Below are 23,310 nucleotides of genomic sequence, written 5' to 3'. Positions count from 1 at the left end.
TCATGGAAATATGCTCCAATGTGCCACTGGATTTCCATACTTGCAGAGTGTGCAGATCTTTTATTTGCAAGTAAAATTCCAACTAGCACGCTCCATACTTGCAGAGTGTGCTAGTGGATATCTATATTATGAGTCAGGATCTCTTGCCAACAAAAATTCCAACTAGCACGTTCCAACATGTATGGTGGATCCTAGTATACTCATGCATCACATGTATGGTGGATCCTAGTAGGCTAGTATCCTATATTATGTGTGGACACAGATATGTTGGAACGTGTTGGTGGGGATTTCTATTGGTGGGTGATCATGTTGAAACGTGTTGGGCTATATATAGGATAGCCATAGGTGATAGGGTGGTTAGTTGGAGTTAAGATTTCCTTATCAGAGAATCCTCTTCACAGTCACCTCATAGCAAGTTGCAGCCGAACATCTGCTTACTTGTATGTTTTTATTTGGGGAGATATTTTAACCAACGTTACTTTTGATACAGATAATCTTCCAAACAGCTCACTGGTTGTTGGTGATCATTAAGATGCATCGAAACCATTGAAATCTACATTTTTTTTTAATGTGTAATCCTTGTCATAGATATAGAGATGACTGTGTCCCTGATTCAACAACCTCTGTACAATTCGCAGGTTGTTCATGATCACTAAGATGCATTAGAACCACTAATTTTTTGTATTCAGCCATGTGGCAGACTTTATGAAAAATTGATCATTTGAGTCCACCCCATGATAGATATAATTTTAATTGTAACAAAATTGATACTTATGATTAATAGGGTTGGGACACCCACCCCACCTAATGTATGTAGCTTATTAACCTTAATAAGTCTTGCAAAGCAATCCATAAAGCTTTAAAACTGAAAAATAAAAACGTGGAACATGAAATGAAATCATATAAGATTCCCCACAATGCGAACAATCTAGAAAGATGGTGATATGGACAGATAAGCCCATTTTAGATAATTGGAACCTTGGCCAGATTAATAGTTTGGTACCCCCAAGGCTCATGACAAGATAAGAGGAATTTATACACCCAAATATGACCAGAGTGATAAATACCGCGGACCATAGAACCATTCTTGATCTCAAAAGCTTCATATGGCATTTAAACGTTCAGCCAGAAATTAAAGTGTTCATGTAGCTTCTAATAATGAACAAAATCCTCACAGAATCCATATTAAGCACGTATTTAGAGAAGCAGATTATTCAACACAACCCAGGTTTTGGTCGAGCAAAGCAGAAAGCAACCACATCAAGCATGTCTTTAGAGAAGCAAATCAACTTGCAGACTTCATTGCAAATGTTGAACAAGAAGGTTATATGGATAATGGTCGAGTAAAACTCTTGCATTTGATAGAAAGAACAACAATTGAGGATCGTTAGGGCTGCACTAGCCCTAGTGTTTGCTAGTGCAATGTCTCCCTTATACCCAAAAAAAACAAAAGAATGCGAATGGGAATTGTGCATGGCATTGCAGTAATTTCTGCTAAGGTTTCCGAGGAAATTTTGAGAAATCCGGGCGTCTATGTTGCATATATGCTGTCCTTCCCTCACTTGCCTCTTCAGTGCCATAAAAAATGAGTGTAGCATTTCCACCAAGCTCCTATGATTAGGATCAAAACAAAATCATATTAACAATATTGCTTTTAAATAGCACCACAGGTACCATCATCTTGGAGCATGTAACCCATAATGTTGAACCATGTTCATACAAGTAAATAACAGCATGTGATTCAAGCAAGAGGCTTGCAATATAAAGCGTCTGAACCAAGGGAACCAAATTTTTTGTAGCTTGTATGAATTTTAATACAATCCAAGTAAATAATCCAAATCCAGCAAAAAGCGAATTATTATAAATACTGAAGTGCGGGAAAGATGAAGAGATGACAACAAAAGAGATTTTGGACTTTCTGAATCATATGGGTGAATAAGGTGGTCTGGTTTATAATGTCAATATTTGATGCTTATAAATTTGTTTTGGATTATTATTGGCTTGTCAAAAATATCTAGACAATGTAAATGGTATTGTTGTTTTTGTTATTTTCCTGCGCCTTATGGCTATGATTTTTAAGATATTTCAGGTCACTCTATAGATGGAAAACATTAAATACTTGGACACTCAATTATGGCCTTATGGCTATGATTTTTGTTATCTCTCTTCTAATCTCAGTATTTTTGGATCACTCTTTCTTAGATAGTTGAATCTGGTCACCTTCCCCTTCTGGTGTGTTCACTTGCTCTTCTTTTTTACAATACTCTTCTTCAGTCCTAATTTGACAGGAAATTTTCCAAAAAAGGAGGTTTGGTGTAGTCTGGTGCCTCCAAAAGTAAGGGCTTTTTGCTGGGATGTGCTCCAAAGAAGAAGACCAAACTGGTGCATCTCTCCCCATGTTTGTAGCCTTTGTTTTTTCTTTCTTTTTGATAAGCAACAAGGAATTTTATTAAATGATTTATGTTTGTAAACTTTGTTTTTTCTTTCTTTTTGATAAGCAATAAGGAATTTTATTAAATGATTTATGTTTGTAGCCTTTGTTTGGGATGTTGTGAGACGCTTACCCACTTGTTAATCTCTTCCCTTTGTGTCTTTTATTTGGACTTGGTTCTCTTCTCTCTTTGGCTGCAAGTGAAGACCCTCCCCTGGATGTGGTGGGCCTTTTTGATCCAAGTTTCTTTAGGCAACCAAAGAAGAGGGGTAAAATTACATGGAGAGCTACAAGGGCAGCTAAACTTTGGTCAATTTGGGAAGAACTGAACAACAGGATATTCAAAGGTGTTGTGAAGTCCAAGGAAAAGTTATTGATGGAATGACCATTAAAATTATACATTGGCTGAAAACTTTATAACTTTTCAGGAATTTCTCAGTTGATGTCATACAAAGAGGTTGGAGTGCAGTGGCAGCCTCTACTTCCTTGAAGATTGAAACCGAGGTTAGTTGGACTCCTACAGCCCAAAGGGTGAAGTCAAACTTTGATGGGAGCTCTTTAGGCAACCTGGGCCCTTCTGGAGTAGGTGGAGTTTTGAGAGATGAAAGGGACAGAATCTTGGCTATGTTCTCCTGGCCAATAAGAGTGGGAGATTCACTGAGAGCAGAAATATTGGCTTTACTATAGGGTTTAAAATTGGCTAAACAGATGGGTCTTCATCAAATTGAGGCAGAAGAGGATTCTAAGCTAGTAATTGGTTGGATGAAGTCACAAAATTTGGAGATCTGGGTATATAGACAGCTGACAGCTCTCGAGGGAAATAAGTTGGCTAGCAAGGGAGCTAGGGGGTCTCTTTTAATTAGGTCAGAAGGTCGGCTAATGGATTATCTGATATGTTGGCAAAGCAAGGGACCTTCAGACAGGACTTGTTTTGGGCAGGATTGTAACTTAGTTTTGCTTCTTGGGTCAGCACCCTCATGTTTTAGGTGGTTGATAGTTGTATGTTTCATGTTAAACTAAATTCAATGAAAGTTACCATTTCCTATAAAAAAATTATAGTCATATACAACCGTAAAGAGTTGAGGGCATCTCTCCCTTGTTTATAGTAATACAATCACATTTTACCATTTACCACAAAAAAAAAAAAGAATGAGAAAAGAACTTGGACCCTTATGTTAGATTTCAAGCTTTTTTATTATAAAGCAACTGCAATGAATGTTTTTAATTAATGAATAGTAATCTGTCTTTAAGCTTTCAAGTTTCATTGAGCATTTGTGAACTGCAGAGGATTTCCCTTTGGTTTCCTCTAAGTAACCTAAGATTTGACATTTACTCCTAATATTGTCTTTATCATCCACTAAGGTACTTAAGGTTTGAATTTACTCACTGCTTTTCACTGTAAGGGAATAGAAGAAAGGTATCAAAAACATACTTGTCCTACTGTAAACAAGAAATAATATTTAGTGTTTATTTATTTACCTGGGGGGAGTGGGAGAGGGGGAGGAAGACTATTATTGATCTTATATTTCACCCTCTGTAATATTTAAGATTTATTTATCTTGAGATTTGATATTTTTGGTGCTTTGAGAGACTTAAAAGTTTTCCTGGGTTTATTTATGGTTAAGTTTTATGCTTGATCTTCAAGTGATCATCCTTAAATTATGGTTTTAGGCTTTATGTATAGTAGCAAGCATAAAATATTCATGGTTGGTTCTATAACAATATCTGGAAGAATGTTTCTATTCACCTGCTTGCTTTCTAACACATTTGGAATATTTTTCTTCAACCATTTCCTTTTTTACCCTCATTCCTTCTTAAGACAGAATTCTATTACATTTGAACTCACCAAATTATCTCTCCCTATATGTCTCCTGTGCATATTTTGCACAAATGCTTGCAAGCCACCAAATTGAGCAATATTATCTAAAAGGGCTGTTAAGAGATACCTGGAGGCCAGCATGACCATCGTCAACTGCATTTAGAGAAGCTTTGAGAACCCGGATTGCAGTAGGACTATTCCTTAAGATCTCCCGGCACCATTTCAATGTTTCTTGCTCCAATTTTTCTTTCTGATACAAGCAGGAAACAACTTGGCCATTAGCTATCTTTCTACAATGGCTGGATCTACAGTCTAGAAACATATGAAACATGTAACTCAAAGACTAAAACATCATAATTATGAAAATGAAGGTATATCTTAGACATGATTCCATTATGGACTCACCGGTACAACAACATTCACTAGTCCCATTTTTTCTGCTTCATAAGCAGTATAAAATCTCGCTAGATACCACATCTCACGTGCTTTTTTAGGTCCAATCTGGTTAACCAGAATCAAAATTTCGAAATTTCAAAACAAATGGAAAAAGGTTAAGTAATTAAAAAATAAAAAAACACCAAAGAAACCATTCTCATTGCAGAGTATGTTCTCAATGAAACAATTAGCAACAATTTAAAGTCATCCAAAGTAAAACTAGGATTGGCCCATATTATGCAACATCCCAGGGTAAACTAAAATAAAATAAAAGCTTACAGATGCACATGCACAAACATGTCATGGCTCAAGAAAGAACCCATTCCCATTGAAACCACACCATTTTGATTCCATACCCGTTTGCTTCATGAGATGATAACAGTTCTGCACAAAATGCCAAAAAGCATCTTACTTTATTAGCTTACCAAGCGAGACATTATGGAACATCCATAGCCTGCATCAAAGCTTCCAACCTGAAAGAATCACAGCACAGGAAGTAGATTTAAGTGCCTAATACATTTTATTAATGCAACTGTTTCAAGATAGTGTCTTTTATGCAATGTGTTGTTTTTGCAGAGGTTCCAACAAGCATGAAAAACAACTTAAACAGGAAGTAGTGGAACTGTAGAAGGTAAGCACATAGAGCATAAGACTTCCAAGATCTTCAGATTAGGAGATACAATTCTAATAACTCCAACTGATTGGCAGAACTACAACAACTTTTGAATAGAACTATTCTTGAGACTTCAAAGAATAAGATGGCTATACAATAATATCAAGGGAAAAATAAAAAAAAATGCCCCAGTGACAATTTGACAATATTTGTCCATACAGGGATATGAAAGCAAAACCATGCAGAAATAATATGCTTTAGTTGGCTAAAAATGCACAAAGTTCTTAAGGTTTTTATTTCCATTAATTAAAGCAACTCTGACACTTGAAGTCTTCTCAAACACAAATACAGAACCACTATGTCAAACATGAAGAAATATAGTTATCAAAAATGACCTTATTTGTCATTGAATGGCCAATAACAAAAATTAAACATCAAACTTAAAAGAGCTTCATGGCAACATTATGCTGAATTTTAAGTCAAGCTTTCTCAAAAAGCAAATTGGTCAGAAGCCAGAAAAAATATGTTCAATTGAGGACACACTCATCTGCATAATTATGACAAGGGTTGTCACATAATTTCTCTTAAGAAAGGCAGATTTCAGTGGTTACCATCCATCTTAGTGATCATTAACAACCTGCAAATTGTACAGAGGTTGTAAAATGAAAGACACACTCATCTCCATAACTATGACAAGGGTCAGATATTAAAAAGAAACATTGTAGATTTTAGTGGTTTCTATGAATCTTAATGATCACCAAAAATCTATGGATTGTAGAACTACAAGGCTATCTGTATCAAAGGTAACACTGGTTAAAACATAGTTTTCCTTTTGCTATCCAAACAAGCTATCCTCTGTTATATGTGATTATTTTGACATCATTTAGCAGTTGAATTTACAAGTTTTGTAATTGAATATGATTAGCCATAAAGGATGAGAACCTTTGGGCCTGTCTGACCAAAAATGGCATTATCAGCTGCAATTGTTAGATCACAAACCATATGCAATACATGTCCACCTCCAACAGCATAACCTGCAACCTAGAAATGGTGAAAATAAATATTACGCACAGGTCAAGCAAAAAGATCATATAGAGAAAAAAAAGTGAGATAAGAAGAGTATACCATTGCTATTACTGGTTTGGGAAGACGTCGAATTTGTACCTTCATAAAGACAAAAGAAATTTATTGGCAAGAAAAGAAGAATAATATGCCAGCACAAGAACCAATGCTATATAAGCGCTTGATTTTCAAGAAAGCCATTATTGTTTTGAGGTTGACGTAAAGAGTTCACGCATGGGACTTAAAATCCAAAGAAAAATGGCTCAATCATGAAAACTAAATACCTGCAAATCCAAAACATTAAGTCGACCAAAACTTTCAAAGTCAACATATCCATCCTTGTCTCTCAATGCTTGATCTCCGCCACTGCAAAATGCCTTGGTACCCTAATATAAACATGATTTCAACATTCCTTTTAGTGAAAGAGGGGCCCTTGAAAGATGCACCAGGCCTACTCTAAAATGGGAAAATCTGATGGTGTGAATAACTTAATGACCATACTAACTCAACTAATTAAAGATACAACTTCAATCAAGAACTGGACAGTGTTTTAAATAAATAAATAAAAAAAAAAGGTCAAAAACAGAAGAGAAATAATTAGACTGAAAAGGTACCTTGCCTGTAAAGATGATGACTCCCACAGAGCTATCATCTCGAGCATCATTAAATGCATAAATAAGCTCTTTAATAGTATGTGGCCTGAAAGCATTCCTCCTCTCTGGCCGGTTGATTGTAATCTTCAAGCAAAGTAGAAGTAGAGTGGATTTAAAGCTCTAATTGCAATTGGATACAATAGTGGCATGTGCTAGTAGTATAATAGCAAACGGAAGTGAAAGAAAGAGAGCTAAGTCCAGGTGTCCAGGTGAGGAAAAGGTTATAGAAAAACTTCACCGTTTTTCCTAGCAAAAATGGAAGCATCTAATATCCATAGACCATAAATAAGCAAGATTCCCATGGCACTAGTGGTGTGTGCTAGTAGTATAGTAGCAAACGGAAGTGAAAGAAAGAGAGCTAAGTCCAGGTGTCCAGGTGAGGATAAAGTTATAGGAAAACTTCACTGTTTTTTCTAGCAAAAATGGAAGCATCTAATATCCACAGACCATAAATAAGCAAGATTCCCATGGCACTAGCTGCATTCAAAGTTCTGCTATTTCACTCGAATTTCAATTGAAACTTGTTAAAGGGTGCTTTTTTTTTTACAACTAACCATAATTAGGTTTCAACAATCAAAGTTTCATTTTCAGAAGAAAATTTTCCTTCAATATGCTTGGGTGAAACAGTACCTTAGCAATTGCTTCCCCAACGGCTTTCTCATAAATAATGTCCGTAAACTCCTTCCCTGATTCGTTGCAGCAAACTCTCCATTCAGCTTCGTGGGTCGGGACTTCACCGTGTATTTGATGGTAACTATCCTTCATAGAAGCATTGGATAGATGAACAAGTGTGTGTTCTGATGTTGAGTGAACGGGGACTAAATGATTAGCCACTGATGCTATTCTTCTTGCCACAATTTTGAGGTCATTATCTTCAAATTCTGCCATTAGCAGAAGTATTGAGGTTTCTGCACAATAATCCAGAGCTTTGAATTCAGAACATGTCTGTCTGATACATCTAAGGTGCAAATGGATGGATCACCTACAATTGGTGAGCCTAAGGTTCAAAAAACAGTATCACATCATATCGGTAAGCTTGGATATGGATATGTATCATGATATACTTTAGATGCGCATGGATATGGTGGAAAGATATGGATATGCTTGGATGCATTAGGAAACTCTTACAAGTCCCACAAATACATCAATAACAATAAATCTAGAGTTGAAATGGATATGAATAGGTATAAACACATAAGGAATGCATACTTTCATAGTTTAGATAAAGAGATACATTACAATTAATAATATTGGGAGTCTATAACATATACATATCATACAATAACATCACTAATAATAAATCAAACAATGTTTGAGCTTCCAATCTACTAAAGGTTCACTACAAGACGCATTAAATTGTTCTTGGATAATGAATTTGATAGATTATTATGAGATCCATAGTTCTTCCTTATATGATAATCATATAGAATATATAAAATAAATGATGTTTTTCAGTTTTCAAATTTTTTTCATAAAAAACAAGAAAAAAATCATTTTTGGCATAAATTATTGTTAGATCAACAAGTTTAAAATATCATTGATAGATCTATTTATAGTTCTTTTCTGCAATGAAAATCATTTAAAATATCTAAAAAATCATTTATAGTTAATTTTTTATAATTTCCATGGGTTACTAGGATCATCTATAGGAACTGCCAAAAATGTGGAAGAATAAGCATTTTTTCACCAATTCCAACAGTCATAGAGCTACGGTGACAGTCTTGACCACTGCTATAACCTTAGCGACTGCCAACATAGATCCATGACCACCAGCTCCACATACCGATTCCTTTGCCAAAAGCCAACTAAATAGCATGGTCATTCAGTGACAGAAGAATTGTTGGCCTTACTCCAAGGTGTAAAGCTTGCAAAGCAGTTTGGGTTCCAACAGTTGGAGGTGGAAGGGGACTCTTAGGTGGGAATTTCATGGACAAGAAGTAATACCCAAACCCCTTGGATCTAATAGACACACCTTTTGGGAGATTGAAAGTATAACAAGGGAGCTAACTGTCAACTTTAAATGGGTGAGGAGAACTGCTAATGGGATGGCGGATACTCTAGCTAAACAAGGGGCTTTTAGGAATCAATTGTTTTGAGCAAAATTGTAATCTTTTGTTTGCTTAGGGTGGAATTTTTTCCACCTTGATGTATTCTTAAAATTTTCTTTAATAAAATTTCCTTTTGCTGATAAAGAAAAAAAAGCCGACTGAATAGCTTCATGAAAGTTAGCACAATCCTCCTACTCTTTGAACTATGAGGTTCCTCCACATTTGAGACAATAAAGTTCTCCATCCAGTGTTATAGCTGGACTTCATTAGAGGATGGAGTGCTATAGCTGGTTCCTCTTCCTCTTCTCCAACAGTTCAGAAAAGTTGGTCCCCACCACCTAGCTTTAGAGTGAAATTGAACTTTGATGGAAGCTCTCTACTTCTCTAGGTAACCCAGGCCCCTCAGGAATTGTAGGTGTTTTCAGAAATGAGGAAAGAGTTCTGGACCTTGGCTCAGGACCAATAGGGATGGGAGACTCCTTAAAGGCAGAAGTAATTGCTTTACTCCAAGGTCTCAGACTGGCAAAGCAATGGAGAATGCAACAGTTAGAAGTGGAAGGAGATTCCAAATCTGGTAATAGGTTGGAGGAATGTTGAGCCCTATCAAAAAGATAAAATATGTTTGAGCTTCAGGATCTTTAAAAAGAAGTTGGATTTTTTTTGTGTGAGAGTATCGATGACTTAAAGCTGCATAACTTATTAACGGAGATTAGTAGTTCCAAATTACAAATTCCAACTTAGAACTTGTAGTTCTGTAACACTTAGAAAGTTGGAAAGGTGCAGACTGTAGAACCCAGTTGTTATCCTTACATTTATCTGTTTAGTAATGTAATACCGACCAGAGCATAGTAGTTCCAACTTAGAACCTGTAGCTCTGCAACACTTGGAAAGTAGGAAAGGTGCAGACCTTAGAGCCCAGTTGTTATTTTCACACTTTTTACGAGGAAAAAACAAAGTAAAATCAATATAAATACATTAACTTGGAATGTGTACGAAATAAGGCCTGAGAAGCCAATAAATGGAATTTAATAGTAAGTTTTGTTTTTTTTTCCTTTCAAATTACAAGAATGCCACTCTCTCCTACCAACTCTCTCTTGCTTTTTTTCTTTCAAATTACAAGAATGCCTCTCTCTCTCTCTCTCTCTCTCTCTCTCTCTCTCTCTCTCTCTCTCTTTCTTACAAATTACAAGAATGCCATCTCTATCTCTCTCTCTCCTTATAAATTACAAGAATGCCACTCTCTCTCCAACTGAGGGAGACCTCAACTTGGCATCTTGGCTGCTAGGGAACTTGCAATCAAAGGTAGTCGAGCTCAAGCCGAGCCGAGCTCAAGCTCAAGTCTCTAATTTGAATCAAACTCGAGCTAGACGACACCTCGACCACTAAAGGAGACCTCAGTTCGGCACCTTCTCAACTAAGGGAGACCTGAGCTCGACACCTCGCCTGCTAGGGAAACCTCAACTTGACACTTCAGCAGCTGAGGGAGACCTTGGCTCGGCACCTTGGCTGCTAGGGAGACCTGCAATCAAAGGTCTCACGAGTCTAATCGAGTGTGTACATAGGGTGTCACCTCGGCACAGCACCTCGGTCACTGAGGGAGATCTCGGCTCAGCACCTCGACAATTGAGGGAGACCTCAGCTCGGCACCTTGTCAACTAAGGGAGACCTCAGCTCGACGCCTCGCCTAATAAGCAAACCTCAGCTCGACACTTCAGTAGCTGAGGAAGACCTCGATTTGGCACCTCAGCAACTGAGGGAGACCTCGGCTACTTGAGAGACGTACAATCAAAGGTAGCCAAACCCGAACTTCCGAACTTTTGATTGGAGTTGAGCTCAAGCTCGAGCTCAAGTCTCTAATTCGAATCGAGATCGAGCCTGATAGTTTATGAGTGATCCCCTGCAACGCAGGCCCCCCTCCAATTATATTCCTCACAAAAGGGTTGCTCGACTAGCCAAACCTGAGGAAGGAGCTTGAGCAGGGGATCCAGCCCAGACCCTCTAACCCCAGCCAACAAAACCGGCACTCTCAAACAACCGAGACAAAATGACCCAAAACCGAAACCTACAAGCAAGTAGAAGGGCCCAACACCCAAGCTTAACACCCTCAGAGCACCACCTTTTTGCCCCTCCCCACTCTTCCCCTGCCGCGGGTACAAGAAGTGCCCCTGGCCCTATATTGCACTACCACATTGCCATAAAAAACCAAAATTCTTTTAGCTTTCCTGCAACCTGGTAAGCAATATAAGCTATCGAAAGACCGATTATATTCCTCACTAGTGACAGAAGCTATTTTCTCCATGGATGCTTGATTGCTCTTCTTCGAGGTTTATTGAGCATCTTGATCCCGCAAAATTTTGGATTTGACCGGCTCACGAGCGTTATCCTCTCCACGGTTGTTATTTTCACACTTATTTGTTTAGCCATGCGGTACTACTGGTTACCACAGAAACAAGCTAATGAGCTATTAAGAGTTTAAAACTGAACTTCGAAGAAGAAAAAGCCATTAAAATTTAAGACTGAAATAAGCAAATATAATCATTCTTTAAAAATCAAAACAGGGCATGGAATTAGGAAGAAGAAAGAGGAAAACGAGATTTACCTGTTGTTCGTCAGTTTCAAGTTTGAACTTTGAGATCTTTGGAGCAGTGGCAGTCGGTGGCTCAGCACATCAGTAAAGCCTTCTTCTCCGGTCAAGTTTACCCTCACTGTCTCACAGTCTCACCCTGTCTCTCTCAATCTCAATGGATGTTCGCTAATGGCTACGATAATGGATAAAGGCATCTATTATATATACAAAGGCAGGAAGGGCCTTCGTCAAGACGACGTGGCCTTCTCGGAGGATAAGGTGAAAGGTGATTTGGTCCAACTGTATAGATAGACGCGTGACTCGTCGCAAGTGACAACTTGGCACAAGCCAGCTCGGTATAAAACGAGCTCGGGCATGCTAATATTCCCAATTGGGATCACCTCGGGCCAAAGACACTTTGGCATTCGCAAGGGCAAACCAAAGCACGAGCTCAAGAAGCTCGCTACTCATTAGTTCACTATCGAGCAGCCCGGTATCCTACAGGTAGCTTATCTACCATACAGATCTCCGCATGGCCACCTCGAGGAATACACCCTCATCCCTGAACCCCGCAGGACCGTACTTATAGCGGTAACATTAGTTCACCAACTCCCCGTTCTGGCGGGAAGTGACAGTATTACCGCTTGACGGCGCTTCAACCACCTAACACGCGACAGGTCCCATCGTAACAGGGGTTCAGTGACTGTTCCACCTACCCACCTGAGCCAGTGTATAAAAGACCCCGCACTCACCTGGGGTGAGGGTATATTCTATTTTTACTATCATTGTTGTGCAAAATCTCTACTCTCTGAGCTCTCACTGTTATCATCTTCAAGTTCTACGCTATCATTGTGTTCTAACATAGCCATTGGAGTATCCACACCAGGTGACTCGCCCCGGGGTCTCTAAGCTCTTCTCTTTCAGGAACCCGTTCTCGTCGTCGCTGGAAGCCAGGTCACCTCCAATAGAGAGTAACCGGATTACGCCACATCAATTGGCACCGCCTGTGGGAAACTCTTACAAAAAGCCCTCTTATCCCCATTCTAAACACCTAGAAAGCTTAGAAACCAGACCTATGGCTTCTTCTAGCAATGCCAGACAACTCAGGGAAACGAACACCTCGGGGGGGCAACTCCAGCCCCCAACTGTCTGTGTAGGCCAGTTCACCATACTGCTTCCCGCGGATGGGATCCCAGTACATGTCGTGCCTCAATCATTTGGGCCTGTGAGTGCCCCATTCCCTCCTATAGTAGGCCCAACCTCCGTTGAATTGTCCATAGTCCCCCGGGGAGCAGGACAAAACCAACTGAATGACCTAGTATATTGCATACGGGCTATGCAAGCCCAAATGCAACAGGTCCAACAGTTCAAGCAGTACCAACAATAAGTTATGCATCACATGTACCAGTAGCAGTTTCCATCGCCACGACAGAACCAACAACCTACCCCACCTCAGTGCCCAATCACCCTGAGTAAGCCTCGCTGCCAATGCAACCGCCCTGACTGGGAGGAAACCTCCCAGGCCTCGTCTCGCGGCAGAAAAGAAAAACAAGTCCATCCCACCTCACTCCAAGTAAGCAAGTCAAAAGATACTCGACCCACTAGAATCAGTCCACCTCGACCTTCACGACCTGAAGGCATTCTTGCTAAAAATCGGTTCAAAGTCCTAGCCAAGGACTCCAGGCAGGGCTTCTCAGCCCGCAACAGCCGACAGTCCAAGTCACACCCGACCAAAGCGCCATCCGAAGGTACGGAGGTCAGCAGCACCGCTACGGAACCATCCGAGCAACACCAAAGGCCCATCGAAGCATCCACCCGACCTAAGCAGCCTAAAGGTAAAGCATGGGTAGGTCACCAAAACCGCTCCCCTCCTTTCTGTACCCTCTCCGCTATCCCCCGAGCTCTTGGCCTCCCCAATGCCAACAAACTTCAGGGTCCCTCCCCTGGACAAGTACGATGGATCTTTTGACCCTAGTGACCAAGTAGATTCATTCCAGTCCCAGATGCATCTCGTCAGGGCTAGCGAGGCTTGCATGTGTGTTGCCTTCTCCACGATTTTCAAAGGAGTAGCCCGCATTTGGTATAGAAACATCGTGCCTGGAACAGTTAAAAGCTAGGCGCAGTTTGTACAATTATTCACCTCGCACTTCATCACCAATAAGAAGTACCCGAGGTCACAAGAAAGCATTCTCAGTATAGTCCAGAAGGAAGGGGAGTCAACCGGAAGCTACATCAAATGCTTCAACGACACTTGTCTGTTGATCCCAGACTTAGACCCAGCCGTGAGATTTGCAGCATCCAAAAAGGGGATTACACATAGAGAGTTTAAGTGGCACGTGGTGGCAAACAAGCCCAAGGACATTACAGAGTTCCTTAAGCTCGCGGATCAATTCATCGGGACCGAGGAAGAGATGAACCAGCAGACTGAAGCCCCAACAGAGAAGAGGAAGAGGGAAGACCACAGCTCGAACAACGAAGTCGGCAAGAGAAAGAAAAGCAGGTCCCCTGTCAGGGGGAACATGTCAAATTTCCACCCCCGAGCTCCTCCGGTTGAAAGAACGAGCTTTACGCCCCTCAACGCGAAGCATGGGGAAATTCTCATGGCCATAAAGGATGCTTCCGTTGTAAAGTGGCCACCCAGGTCGAGAAGCGACCCAACCCATAGAAATAAAAATGTATATTGTCATTTCCACAAAGACCACGGTCATAGCACCGAAAACTATAAAAACCTCCGCGATGAGATTGAGGAGCTCATCCGTCGCGGGTACCTGAGAAACTTTGTACAAAGAAGTAATAAAGGCCAGACAGATCAGTGAGGGGAGCAAAAGAAAGATGCTTCCGAGTCCAGCAACAGGCCAAGTGAACAGAGACAATTGCCGGAAGAAAGACCAGTTCGTGGGGTAATCAATACGATCACCGGCGGGTCATTGTTGTGGGCTGTTCTACGGCAGCAGGAAAGACTTCAGCTCGCAAGCTAGAGCATGAAGAACAGAACCCTCCAAAGCGGCCACGAACTGAGGACCCTATATTCTTTACCGAAGACGACGCGTGAGGGATTTAATACCCCCACGACGACGCGTTGGTCATAAGAATGAAGATCAACGACTTCGAAGTCAGGCGCATCCTGGTAGATTCGGGAAGTTCGGCCGATATCCTATTCAAAAGCACCTTCGACAAGCTATGGCTCCTGGAAAGTGACCTCCAGCCCGCCAGTATTCCTTTAGTGGGTTTCAGTGGAGAAGAGGTCAGACCCCTCGGACGAGTTTCTTTGCCTGTGGAGATCGGTACATGGCCCAACATCGTGAGGCTCAAGCATGCCTTCCTAGTGGTCGCAATGCCCTCCCCGTACAACGCCATTGTAGGGCGGCCCGTCACTTACATGCTTCGCACAGTAGTGTCTACTTACTACCTGGCCATGAAGTTCCCCAAGGACTTCGGGGTAGGGGTGGCACGGGGTGATCAGCTCGAGTCCCGAAAGTGTTACATTGCTGCCCTCAAAGGAAAAAAGCAAACTGGCAGATGACCTTGAATTAGAGCGGCCTACGGAATACTTCAAGGAACGAGCCACAACCACCGAAGGAACGATCCACATTCCGACCTCAGCGGAAGATCCGGCTAGAACTCTCCAGATTGGAACAACAGTCGAAGAGCCCCTTCGCTCTCAGCTGGTAAGTTTTCTACTCGAGAATTTAGATGTATTTGCCTAGTCTGCGACAGAAATGCTTGGCATAGATGCTAAGGTTATAACTCATAAGTTGAACAATGATCCTTTAGTCAGGGCAGTTAGACAGAAAAAACGCAACCTAGCCCCGAAGCGTTGGAAGATAGTCGATAAGGAGGTCGGGAAACTCCTCGCGACCGGTTTCATTAGAGAGGCCCACTACCCGAGCTGGGTGGCTGACCCTATTCTAGTAAAAAGGCCAATGGTAAATGCCGCATGTTCGTCGATTACACCGACCTAAATCGAGCCTGCCCGAAGGATTGTTTCCCTCTCCCCAAGATCGACCGTCTAGTGGATGCGACCTCAAGGCATGAATTGTTGAGTTTTTTGGATGCATACTCGGGCTACAACCAGATCAAGATGGACCCCTCCAACGAGGAAAAAACAACGTTTATAACCGAGCTAGGCTTGTACTGTTATAAGGTTATGCCCTTCGGACTGTAAAATGTCGGGGCAACCTTTCAAAGACTTGTTAACAAACTTTTTGAGCCGTTGATTGGTGATAAGGTTGAGTGCTATGTAGTCGACATGGTCATCAAAACCCAGTTTTCAGACTGTTTAATAAGTGACTTGCAGCGTGTTTTTGAAATCCTGCGTAAGTATAGTATGAAGTTGAATCCTAGTAAGTGTATCTTTGGTGTCACCTCGGGTAAATTCCTAGGTTACATAGTTAACTAGCGTGGAATTGAGGCAAACCCCGAAAAAGTCAAGGCTATCCTAGAAATGAAGCCACCTTGCAAATTGAAAGAGGTTCAAAGGCTAAATGACTGCATGGTTGCCTTAAGCCGCTTCATGTCCAAGTCGGCAGATCGCTGCCTTCCCTTTTTTAAGGCAATTAAGAAAAGTAAAGACTTCGAATGAACTAAAGAGTGCCAGCTCACCTTCAACGAGCTAAAGAAGTACCTAGTTAGTATCTCGATTCTAACCCGACCTAAGGAGGGCGATATTTTAAAGCTATACCTCTCCGCGAGCGATGAGGTGGTCAGCTCGGTACTAATAAAAGAAGTAGATCAAGTCCAACAACCTATCTACTGTGTGAGTAAAGTTTTGCAGGACGCGGAAACTAAGTACCCAGAGATCGAGAAGCTGGCGTACGCACTAGTCACGGCAGGTTGGAAGATTCGCCCATATTTCCAAGCCCACACTGTCGTAGTCCTCACAAACAAGTCTCTGAGACAAGTCTTACTCAAGCCCGAGGTATCTGGAAGATTGACGAAGTGGGCCATCGAACTCAGCGAATACGACCTCCAATACGAACCTCGGATGGCAATTAAGGCCCAAGCCTTGGCCGACTTCATAGTAGAGTGTACTTTTAGCACCGCAATCCCCGAACTACCAGAGGTCGGACACGGAGAAGAGGCTTCAATCAGTATGGCACCAATCTTGGTTAAAGCAAAGCCAACTTGGGATGAAGAACCCTGGATCCTTCATGTGGACGGCTCGTCCAACCAACAAGGAAGCGGAGCCGGCGCCATACTGCACAGACCAAGCGGGGTAAAACTAGAGTATGCAATTCGGTTCGAGTTCGCGGCATCCAACAGCGAAGCTAAGTACGAGGCACTACTAGCCAGACTCACATTAGCAAAAGAAGTGCAAGCATAGCACAACGTCATCTGCAATGACTCCCAGCTCATAGTCAATCAGGTCACCGGAGACTACGAAGCCAGCGATCCTGCCATGGCCGCCTATTTGACCAAGGCCAAAGAAATCCTACAAGGCTTCCAGTCTTATTTTATCAGGTAGATTCCAAGGTCTGAGAATGCTGAGGCCGATGCACTATCCCGGTTAGCCAGCATGAGTAAGAGGTCGCTCCTGTTACACAAGTCAAACCAAGCTGGATCGACCCATTCGCAAGCTACCTACTTCACGGAACCCGACCTACAGATCGCAATGCAGCCAGAAGAATAGAACGACAAGCGGCCAAGTATGTCATGATAAACGAACGATTGTACCGAATATTCTACACACCCCCCTACTTGCGTTGTTTGCGACCATCAGAAGCTGAGCTCGTTCTCCATGACACCCATGAAGGCCTATGCGGCGGACACTTGGGTGGCAGGGCTCTCGCACAAAAAGCACTACGACAAGGATACTACTGACCCACGATGAAGGCAGACACACTCGAGCTCACCAAGAAATGCGACAAATGTCAGAGGTACGCCAACATCCACCACCGACCTACTGCTGACCTGAAGTACCTCACTAGCCCATGGCCCTTCGCACAGTGGGGAATCGACATCCTTGGACCATTCCCGCCAGCGACAAGACAGAGGAAATTCTTAGTAGTAGCAGTAGATTACTTCACAAAGTGGGAGTATGCCGCTTCGGACTGCCCCGAGTGCTTATTTCTGACAATGGTAAGCAGTTTGAAGATATCAAGTTCCAGAACTGGTGTGCGGAAATGGGGATACAACAGAACTTCACTTCAATAGTAGACCCCCAGGCGAAGGGGCATACAGAAGTCACGAACAGAGCTATACTCCACGGACTGAAAGCTCGTTTATCCCAAGCTAAGGGGCTATGGATAGAAGAATTGCCTAGCGTACTATGGGCCTACTGAGTCTAGAAGCCCAGCTGAAATCAAGGTACCCCCTTCAACCTCACCTATGGCATGGAAGTAGTAACCCCAGCTGAAATCAAGGTACCCACACTAAGTCTAGAAGCCTACGACGAAGAAGGAAATAATGATGAGCTCCGCACCAACCTCGACCTAATAGAAGAAGTACGAGACCTTGCATACATCCGGACCATAGCTTACCAACAAAAAGTAGCTCGGTATTGTAACACCCAGAAAGCGATACTTACACGTTGGAGACCTAGTCCTCCGGAAAGTTATGGTGCCCGAGCCCGGTGTAGGTAAGCTCGGACCAAACTGGGAAGGTCCCTACTGAGTGAAACGGATACTAGGAGAAGGCATGTACGAACTCAAAACCCTAGAAGAAAAGAAAGTGCCCCGCGCATGGAACATCAGCAACCTAAGGCGGTACTATCTCTGATTACGAATCAAGAAAGCATCAGCCCCAAAAACAAGTAAGTAGGCCCTAATTCTTAGATTGTGATTTCTAAGCCCACAGCCTAATACAAGAGTACTAACTTAGCCATCGGAGCGACCCCGCCAGGTTAGTACCCCAGGTCCTCTGGCATTTAGTTCCTTATAGGTCTCCAAGGAGCAACTAAATCTAGGAGTAGACTATGGATCCCTCCCTAAGCCTAAGGGCCACAAGAAGACCTCAGTTCCCACTTCGGCCTGGGTGAAATCCAGGAGCGGACTATGGGTCCCTCCCTAAGCCCAAGGGCCACAAGAAGACCCCAGTTGCCACTTCGGCCTGGGTGAAATCCAAGAGCGGGCTACGGGTCCCTCCCTAAGCCTAAGGGCCACAAGAAGACCCCAGTTGACACTTCGGACTGGGTGAAATCTAGGAGCGGGCTACAGGTCCCTCCCTAAGCCTAAGGGCCACAAGAAGACCCTAGTTTCCACTTCGGCCTGGGTGAAATCCAGGAGCGGACTACGGGTCCCTCCCTAAGCCTAAGGGCCACAAGAAGACCCCAGTTGCCACTTCGGCGTGGGTAAAATTCAAGAGCAGACTACGGGTCCCTCTCCAAGCCTAAGGGCCACAAAATGCCAAACTGAAAAGGACATGGGCGCTACGAAAATCTTGGTTATCTCTATCCCAAGGAAAGGACAGCTCGAGTATGAACCTTACGGTGTCTATTCCAGCCCTGTTGCTCTTATCAGCTCAGTAGCTCAATAGTCTGGGGTAACTCGTACAGCCCGAAGTGACACAACTTCACTTTCGGCTATCCTTACTCATTGCTAGCCAAGTAGCTCAACAGCTCAGACAACCTATACGTTAAATTGTCCAGCTCGGAGTCCACTCACACTTAGAAGTATTTTTTGCACTCAGAAATACTCAAAAGAAACTATATTTCATTAGCAGAAGAGGGTTCAGATACAAGAATGTTCACCCAAACTCAAAAGCTCGAGATAGTACATCCACAGTTCAAAAAGAAAGAAAGAGCCATCACTCGGAAGGGTCCACCGTCTCGACCTCAATGTCGCCATCCTCCCCCAAAGAGTCGGGCTCTGCATCCACCACTTGGCCACTTCAGGGTCCAAGCCTGCCATTGTGATCCCATCGAGATCAAGGTTGGGAAACTTCTGACGAACTAAATAACGACAAAGCTTAAACCCTACACAATAGGAGTCTGATCCGTATTCAACTTGCAAAGCCCCGAATTCCATAGACTCCTTGAAGCTCTCAATGACCTTGACCCTCTCCTGCAGGATAGAAGCCTCAAGGGCTGCAATCTCCTACTCCATATGCGCTTTCTCCTCGTTCAGTGAGGAAATCTGCCTCACCTGAGTTAGGATAAGCTCCTTCAGGGCCTCAACCCCCTTCTTGGCCCTGAGCGCCTCGCCCTGAGCAGGGTTCAGCTCGAGATGGAGACTTTGCATCTACGTCCTGACGTCGATAGCTTCCTTCATACAGATCGCCGCTTGGCAAGCCAACGCGCGACCAACAGAGTTAACCGGCAAACGAGAAAGCTGGAATCAAAAAAAAAAAGAAAAGGAAGAGAAAGGGGGAGAGGAAAGGTCAAAGGCTCACCACCATACAGTGGCTGGCAACTAGTCCCAGGAGAGCGCCTAGAGCTAGCTTGGCCCACTTCGAAACTTCATCCTCAAAGACAGCTTCTCGACTTTTACGCATGGCTTTGACATGATCCATGATGCTATCCTTCAGGGCTAGAAGGTAGCCTTTTGGTCCATCCACAGGTATGGACGAACTCCCCGACTCTTGGGACCGAACTTCCTTGTGTTGGACCTCAGCTGAAGTTGTCTCAGGAGCAGCAAACTGGGCCTCCTCCCAAGGTATGGGAGACGGTTCCACGATTACGACCTCGGGTGATTGTTCGGCCTCCGAACACGGTCTCTTCGCGCCCTCCTTTCTCCCCTTCTGGGAGCTCCTCAGAAGACTTTCAGCGTTGACTGGCATGGTAGCTGCCAAAAATAAAAGGTAAGATTAGTCACGAACTAATCAAGATCTTAAGAAAGTAAAAACCCAATACAACCTACCAGGACTCAAGTCGGCCTGCACAAGCTTATCTTCAACAAGGTAGTCCGAATAGAGGAAGCCGAGCTCCGCGCAAGACTTAAGTGTCTCTCTCATCTTCAAGCCTAGCCTAACACCAGGTACCTGGACTATCGGCCTCCATTGGGTCGAAAAGGGCCACCCCCGGGGTTACGAACTACAAAGTAACCCCGTTTCCATGCTGAAATCTTGTTGGAAAGTTTGTGCAATAACTTGTACCCCAGGTGAGGGGATAAGTAGTAGGTTTTCCTGTGCTCGGGAAGAACTCAAGAGGATTTTTTCTTGATAGACAGGATAGTGGAAAAGGTGTTGAGAACAAGGGGAAGATAGTACTCGTAAAAGAGCGAAATGGTCCATACCACATTACGATCAGAGTTCGGGTGTAATTGATCTATGGTTATATTAAAAAACTTTAGGGCCTCGGTGATCAAAGGGTGTAACGGAAGATGAAGACTATAGGAGAACTCCCTTGGGAGGTGGTACTGGTGAACTAAAGCCTGAAGTCAGTCTGAAGTCATGGTTGAAGGACCGAAGTTGTCTGGCACCCGACCTTGGTAGGAAGTGGATGCCTGACCACCCGAGGCCTCTCGGGCCTCTCGAGGTGCCTGTGCTTCTGAAGGGTCACAGGCTGCCCCCTGAACTCATGACAGCCCCGCCCTGGCAACCGACCAAGGCTAGGGCACCCACATCGGCCTCATTAAGAGGGCCATCAGAACTAGAAGACGACATGGTGATAAAATTGAAAGAAAAGAAGAAGCAAAGGAAGACTCACCAAAAAATGGATGACCTGACTAGGAAGGAATGATGAATTAGGAAAACCCAAGCTGAAGAAGCAAGCACGACCTCAAGACAAGAGCTGATGGATTTGTGGCAAAGGAAAATGGGTCTCGGGTGACACTATTTATAGCCAATGTGCCTAGAAAGCAATGGTCTAGATTAAAGCGATCTGATGGCTCCTAAGAAAACCAGTTGCACGACCCTCGAGATAGAAATCAATTTAGCACATTTTTTGGCATCCGTAGAGCCTATAAGATCGCCTGACATCCGCACGTGAATCACATGTGGCCTGTCCCACATCAGCCTAAACTCTAAGCCAAATCCATTTGTCACATCATGAACTCCCTACACCAGGTCAGGACCCCTAGCTCAGGGAGTGGGGGGCAATTGATGAAGGGTGATTTGGTCCAACTTCATAGACAGACGACGCGTATACGTAACTCGACGCAAGTGACAACTTGGCACAAACCAGCTCGGTATAAAGTAAGCTCGAGTATGCTAATACTCCAACTGGGATCACCTCGGGCCAAAGACACTTCGGCGTTTGCAAGGGCAGACCAAAGCGCGAGCTCGAGAAGCTCACTACTCATTAGCTCACTACCGAGGAGCACAGTATCCTACAGGTAGCTTATCTACCGTACAGATCTCCGCATGGCCACCTCAAGGAATACACCCCCATCCTTGAACCCTGCAGGACCGTACTTATAACAGTAACATTAGTTTACCAACTCCCCGTTCTGGCGGGAAGTGACAGTATTACTGCTTGATGGCGCTTCAACCACCTAACGTGCGACAGGTCCCATCGTAATAGGGGTTTAGTGACCGTTCCACCTCCCCACCTGAGCTAGTGTATAAAAGACCCCGCACTTGAAAGGGATGGTAGGACTAGCCTCAATCAAGAATCCAACAATCCCTCAATCAAACATCAAGCAACTCCATCAAGAAAGATCAGTTCGGCCTTCTGAGAAGCAAAGCCTGGAGGATTCAAAAATCATGAGCAGCTATGCTTTTCTTTTCTGGTTCAAGGGGGGAGGTTCGATTGTGTCATCGTGAGGTTCTATATTTAATTCAAGTTCTTGCTTTTTAATTCAAGTATTCATCGATTCTTGTGCTTATTCTCTATGGATGTTAATGTTAATTAGTCTCACAAATTAATTAATGTTGATTTTCCTACTGCTATCCATGGTTCGGTGATCCATAATTGTCACGAATAATGGTACAAGTAGCAATTAGGTTAATATCTTTCTGGGTCAATTGTTCGTGATAGCCTTTGACCAATGTATTGACATACTTTATCCTAAAGGGAATCAATGGAACAAGATTCGATAATTGCAGCTATCTCAATTATTGTTATTTTGGTTCAACTATTTTCACAAAGTTTAATGCTATCACTAGTTAAAATGGAGCGCTATCGTACCCAGTCGATTAGTGATAAGTGTTGATCGAATGCTGGGTTTGGTCAACTGATTTAGGAAAACACAAGGTTTATTATGGCTATGCTAATAAATCTAAGGTTAAATGCTTGAATTGCAAGATTGTCAAAGTTTACCTATGATCGATGACCAATTGATTAATCCGAACCCTTGAATCAAAATTCGGTAAGACTGATTTCTCTTGTTTGATATTGCTATTGCTTTCTTGTTCTTTTAGAAATTTTAATTATTTAATTTTCCCACTCTATTATATTGTGCATTCGGCTAAGAAATTATTCCCTAGCTCCTTGTGGGATTCGACCTAGTACCACTATTACTACAAAAATTCTATTGCGGGACTAGCATTAATTTTGAGGGCTTTGACAACTCGTCAAAATTTTGGCGCCGTTGCCAGGGAGCTACTTTAATTTCTTAGCTCGTTACCTTCTATTTGTGTTAACCTTCTTTGTTTTATGACTCGTGCTTCTCAAAGAGATGAACTATAGTACAACCCCGAAATTAAGAAAACCGCATGTCATTTAAGGAAGGAGGCGAAGCAAAGGAAGGACCGTTCATCTCCAAGGGTGAATTCTGAATTCGACTTGCCAACTTGTGATCCACCTATTTTCGAAGAGGAAGAATGGATGGCTGACAGAGAGAGAACGCTAAGGGAGTTGGCTGCA

The 23,310-nt window shown here is 42.9% G+C and overlaps 1 protein-coding gene across 2 annotated transcripts in view; it reads right to left on the bottom strand.

Annotated features, from left to right (window-relative positions):
* Positions 1–1,271: 1,271 nt before the first annotated feature.
* Positions 1,272–23,310, bottom strand: part of ECHID (enoyl-CoA hydratase/isomerase D) — a 34,109-nt gene continuing 12,070 nt past the window's right edge. The window contains exons 2-10 of one of the 2 annotated variants that reach the window (XM_088941908.1): positions 7,644–7,921; positions 6,975–7,097; positions 6,645–6,746; positions 6,424–6,462; positions 6,241–6,339; positions 5,111–5,158; positions 4,656–4,751; positions 4,378–4,500; positions 1,272–1,611 (exon numbers count right to left, since the gene is read on the bottom strand). In XM_088941908.1, the coding sequence (XP_088798034.1) occupies positions 1,495–1,611; positions 4,378–4,500; positions 4,656–4,751; positions 5,111–5,158; positions 6,241–6,339; positions 6,424–6,462; positions 6,645–6,746; positions 6,975–7,097; positions 7,644–7,901 (1,005 nt within the window). In that variant the 5' untranslated portion in view covers positions 7,902–7,921 and the 3' untranslated portion in view covers positions 1,272–1,494. Of the gene's footprint in view, positions 1,612–4,377; positions 4,501–4,655; positions 4,752–5,110; positions 5,159–6,240; positions 6,340–6,423; positions 6,463–6,644; positions 6,747–6,974; positions 7,098–7,643; positions 7,996–23,310 lie in introns of both variants that reach the window. The other variant, XM_088941909.1, reaches the window with a different exon arrangement.

Source organism: Nelumbo lutea, chromosome 4 (assembly GCF_056320005.1).
Source record: "Nelumbo lutea isolate HS-2025 chromosome 4, American lotus-T2T, whole genome shotgun sequence".
Lineage (NCBI taxonomy): Eukaryota > Viridiplantae > Streptophyta > Magnoliopsida > Proteales > Nelumbonaceae > Nelumbo > Nelumbo lutea.
The sequence above is the reverse complement of the archived record's forward strand: the minus strand, read 5'-3'. Positions and strand labels throughout refer to the sequence as shown.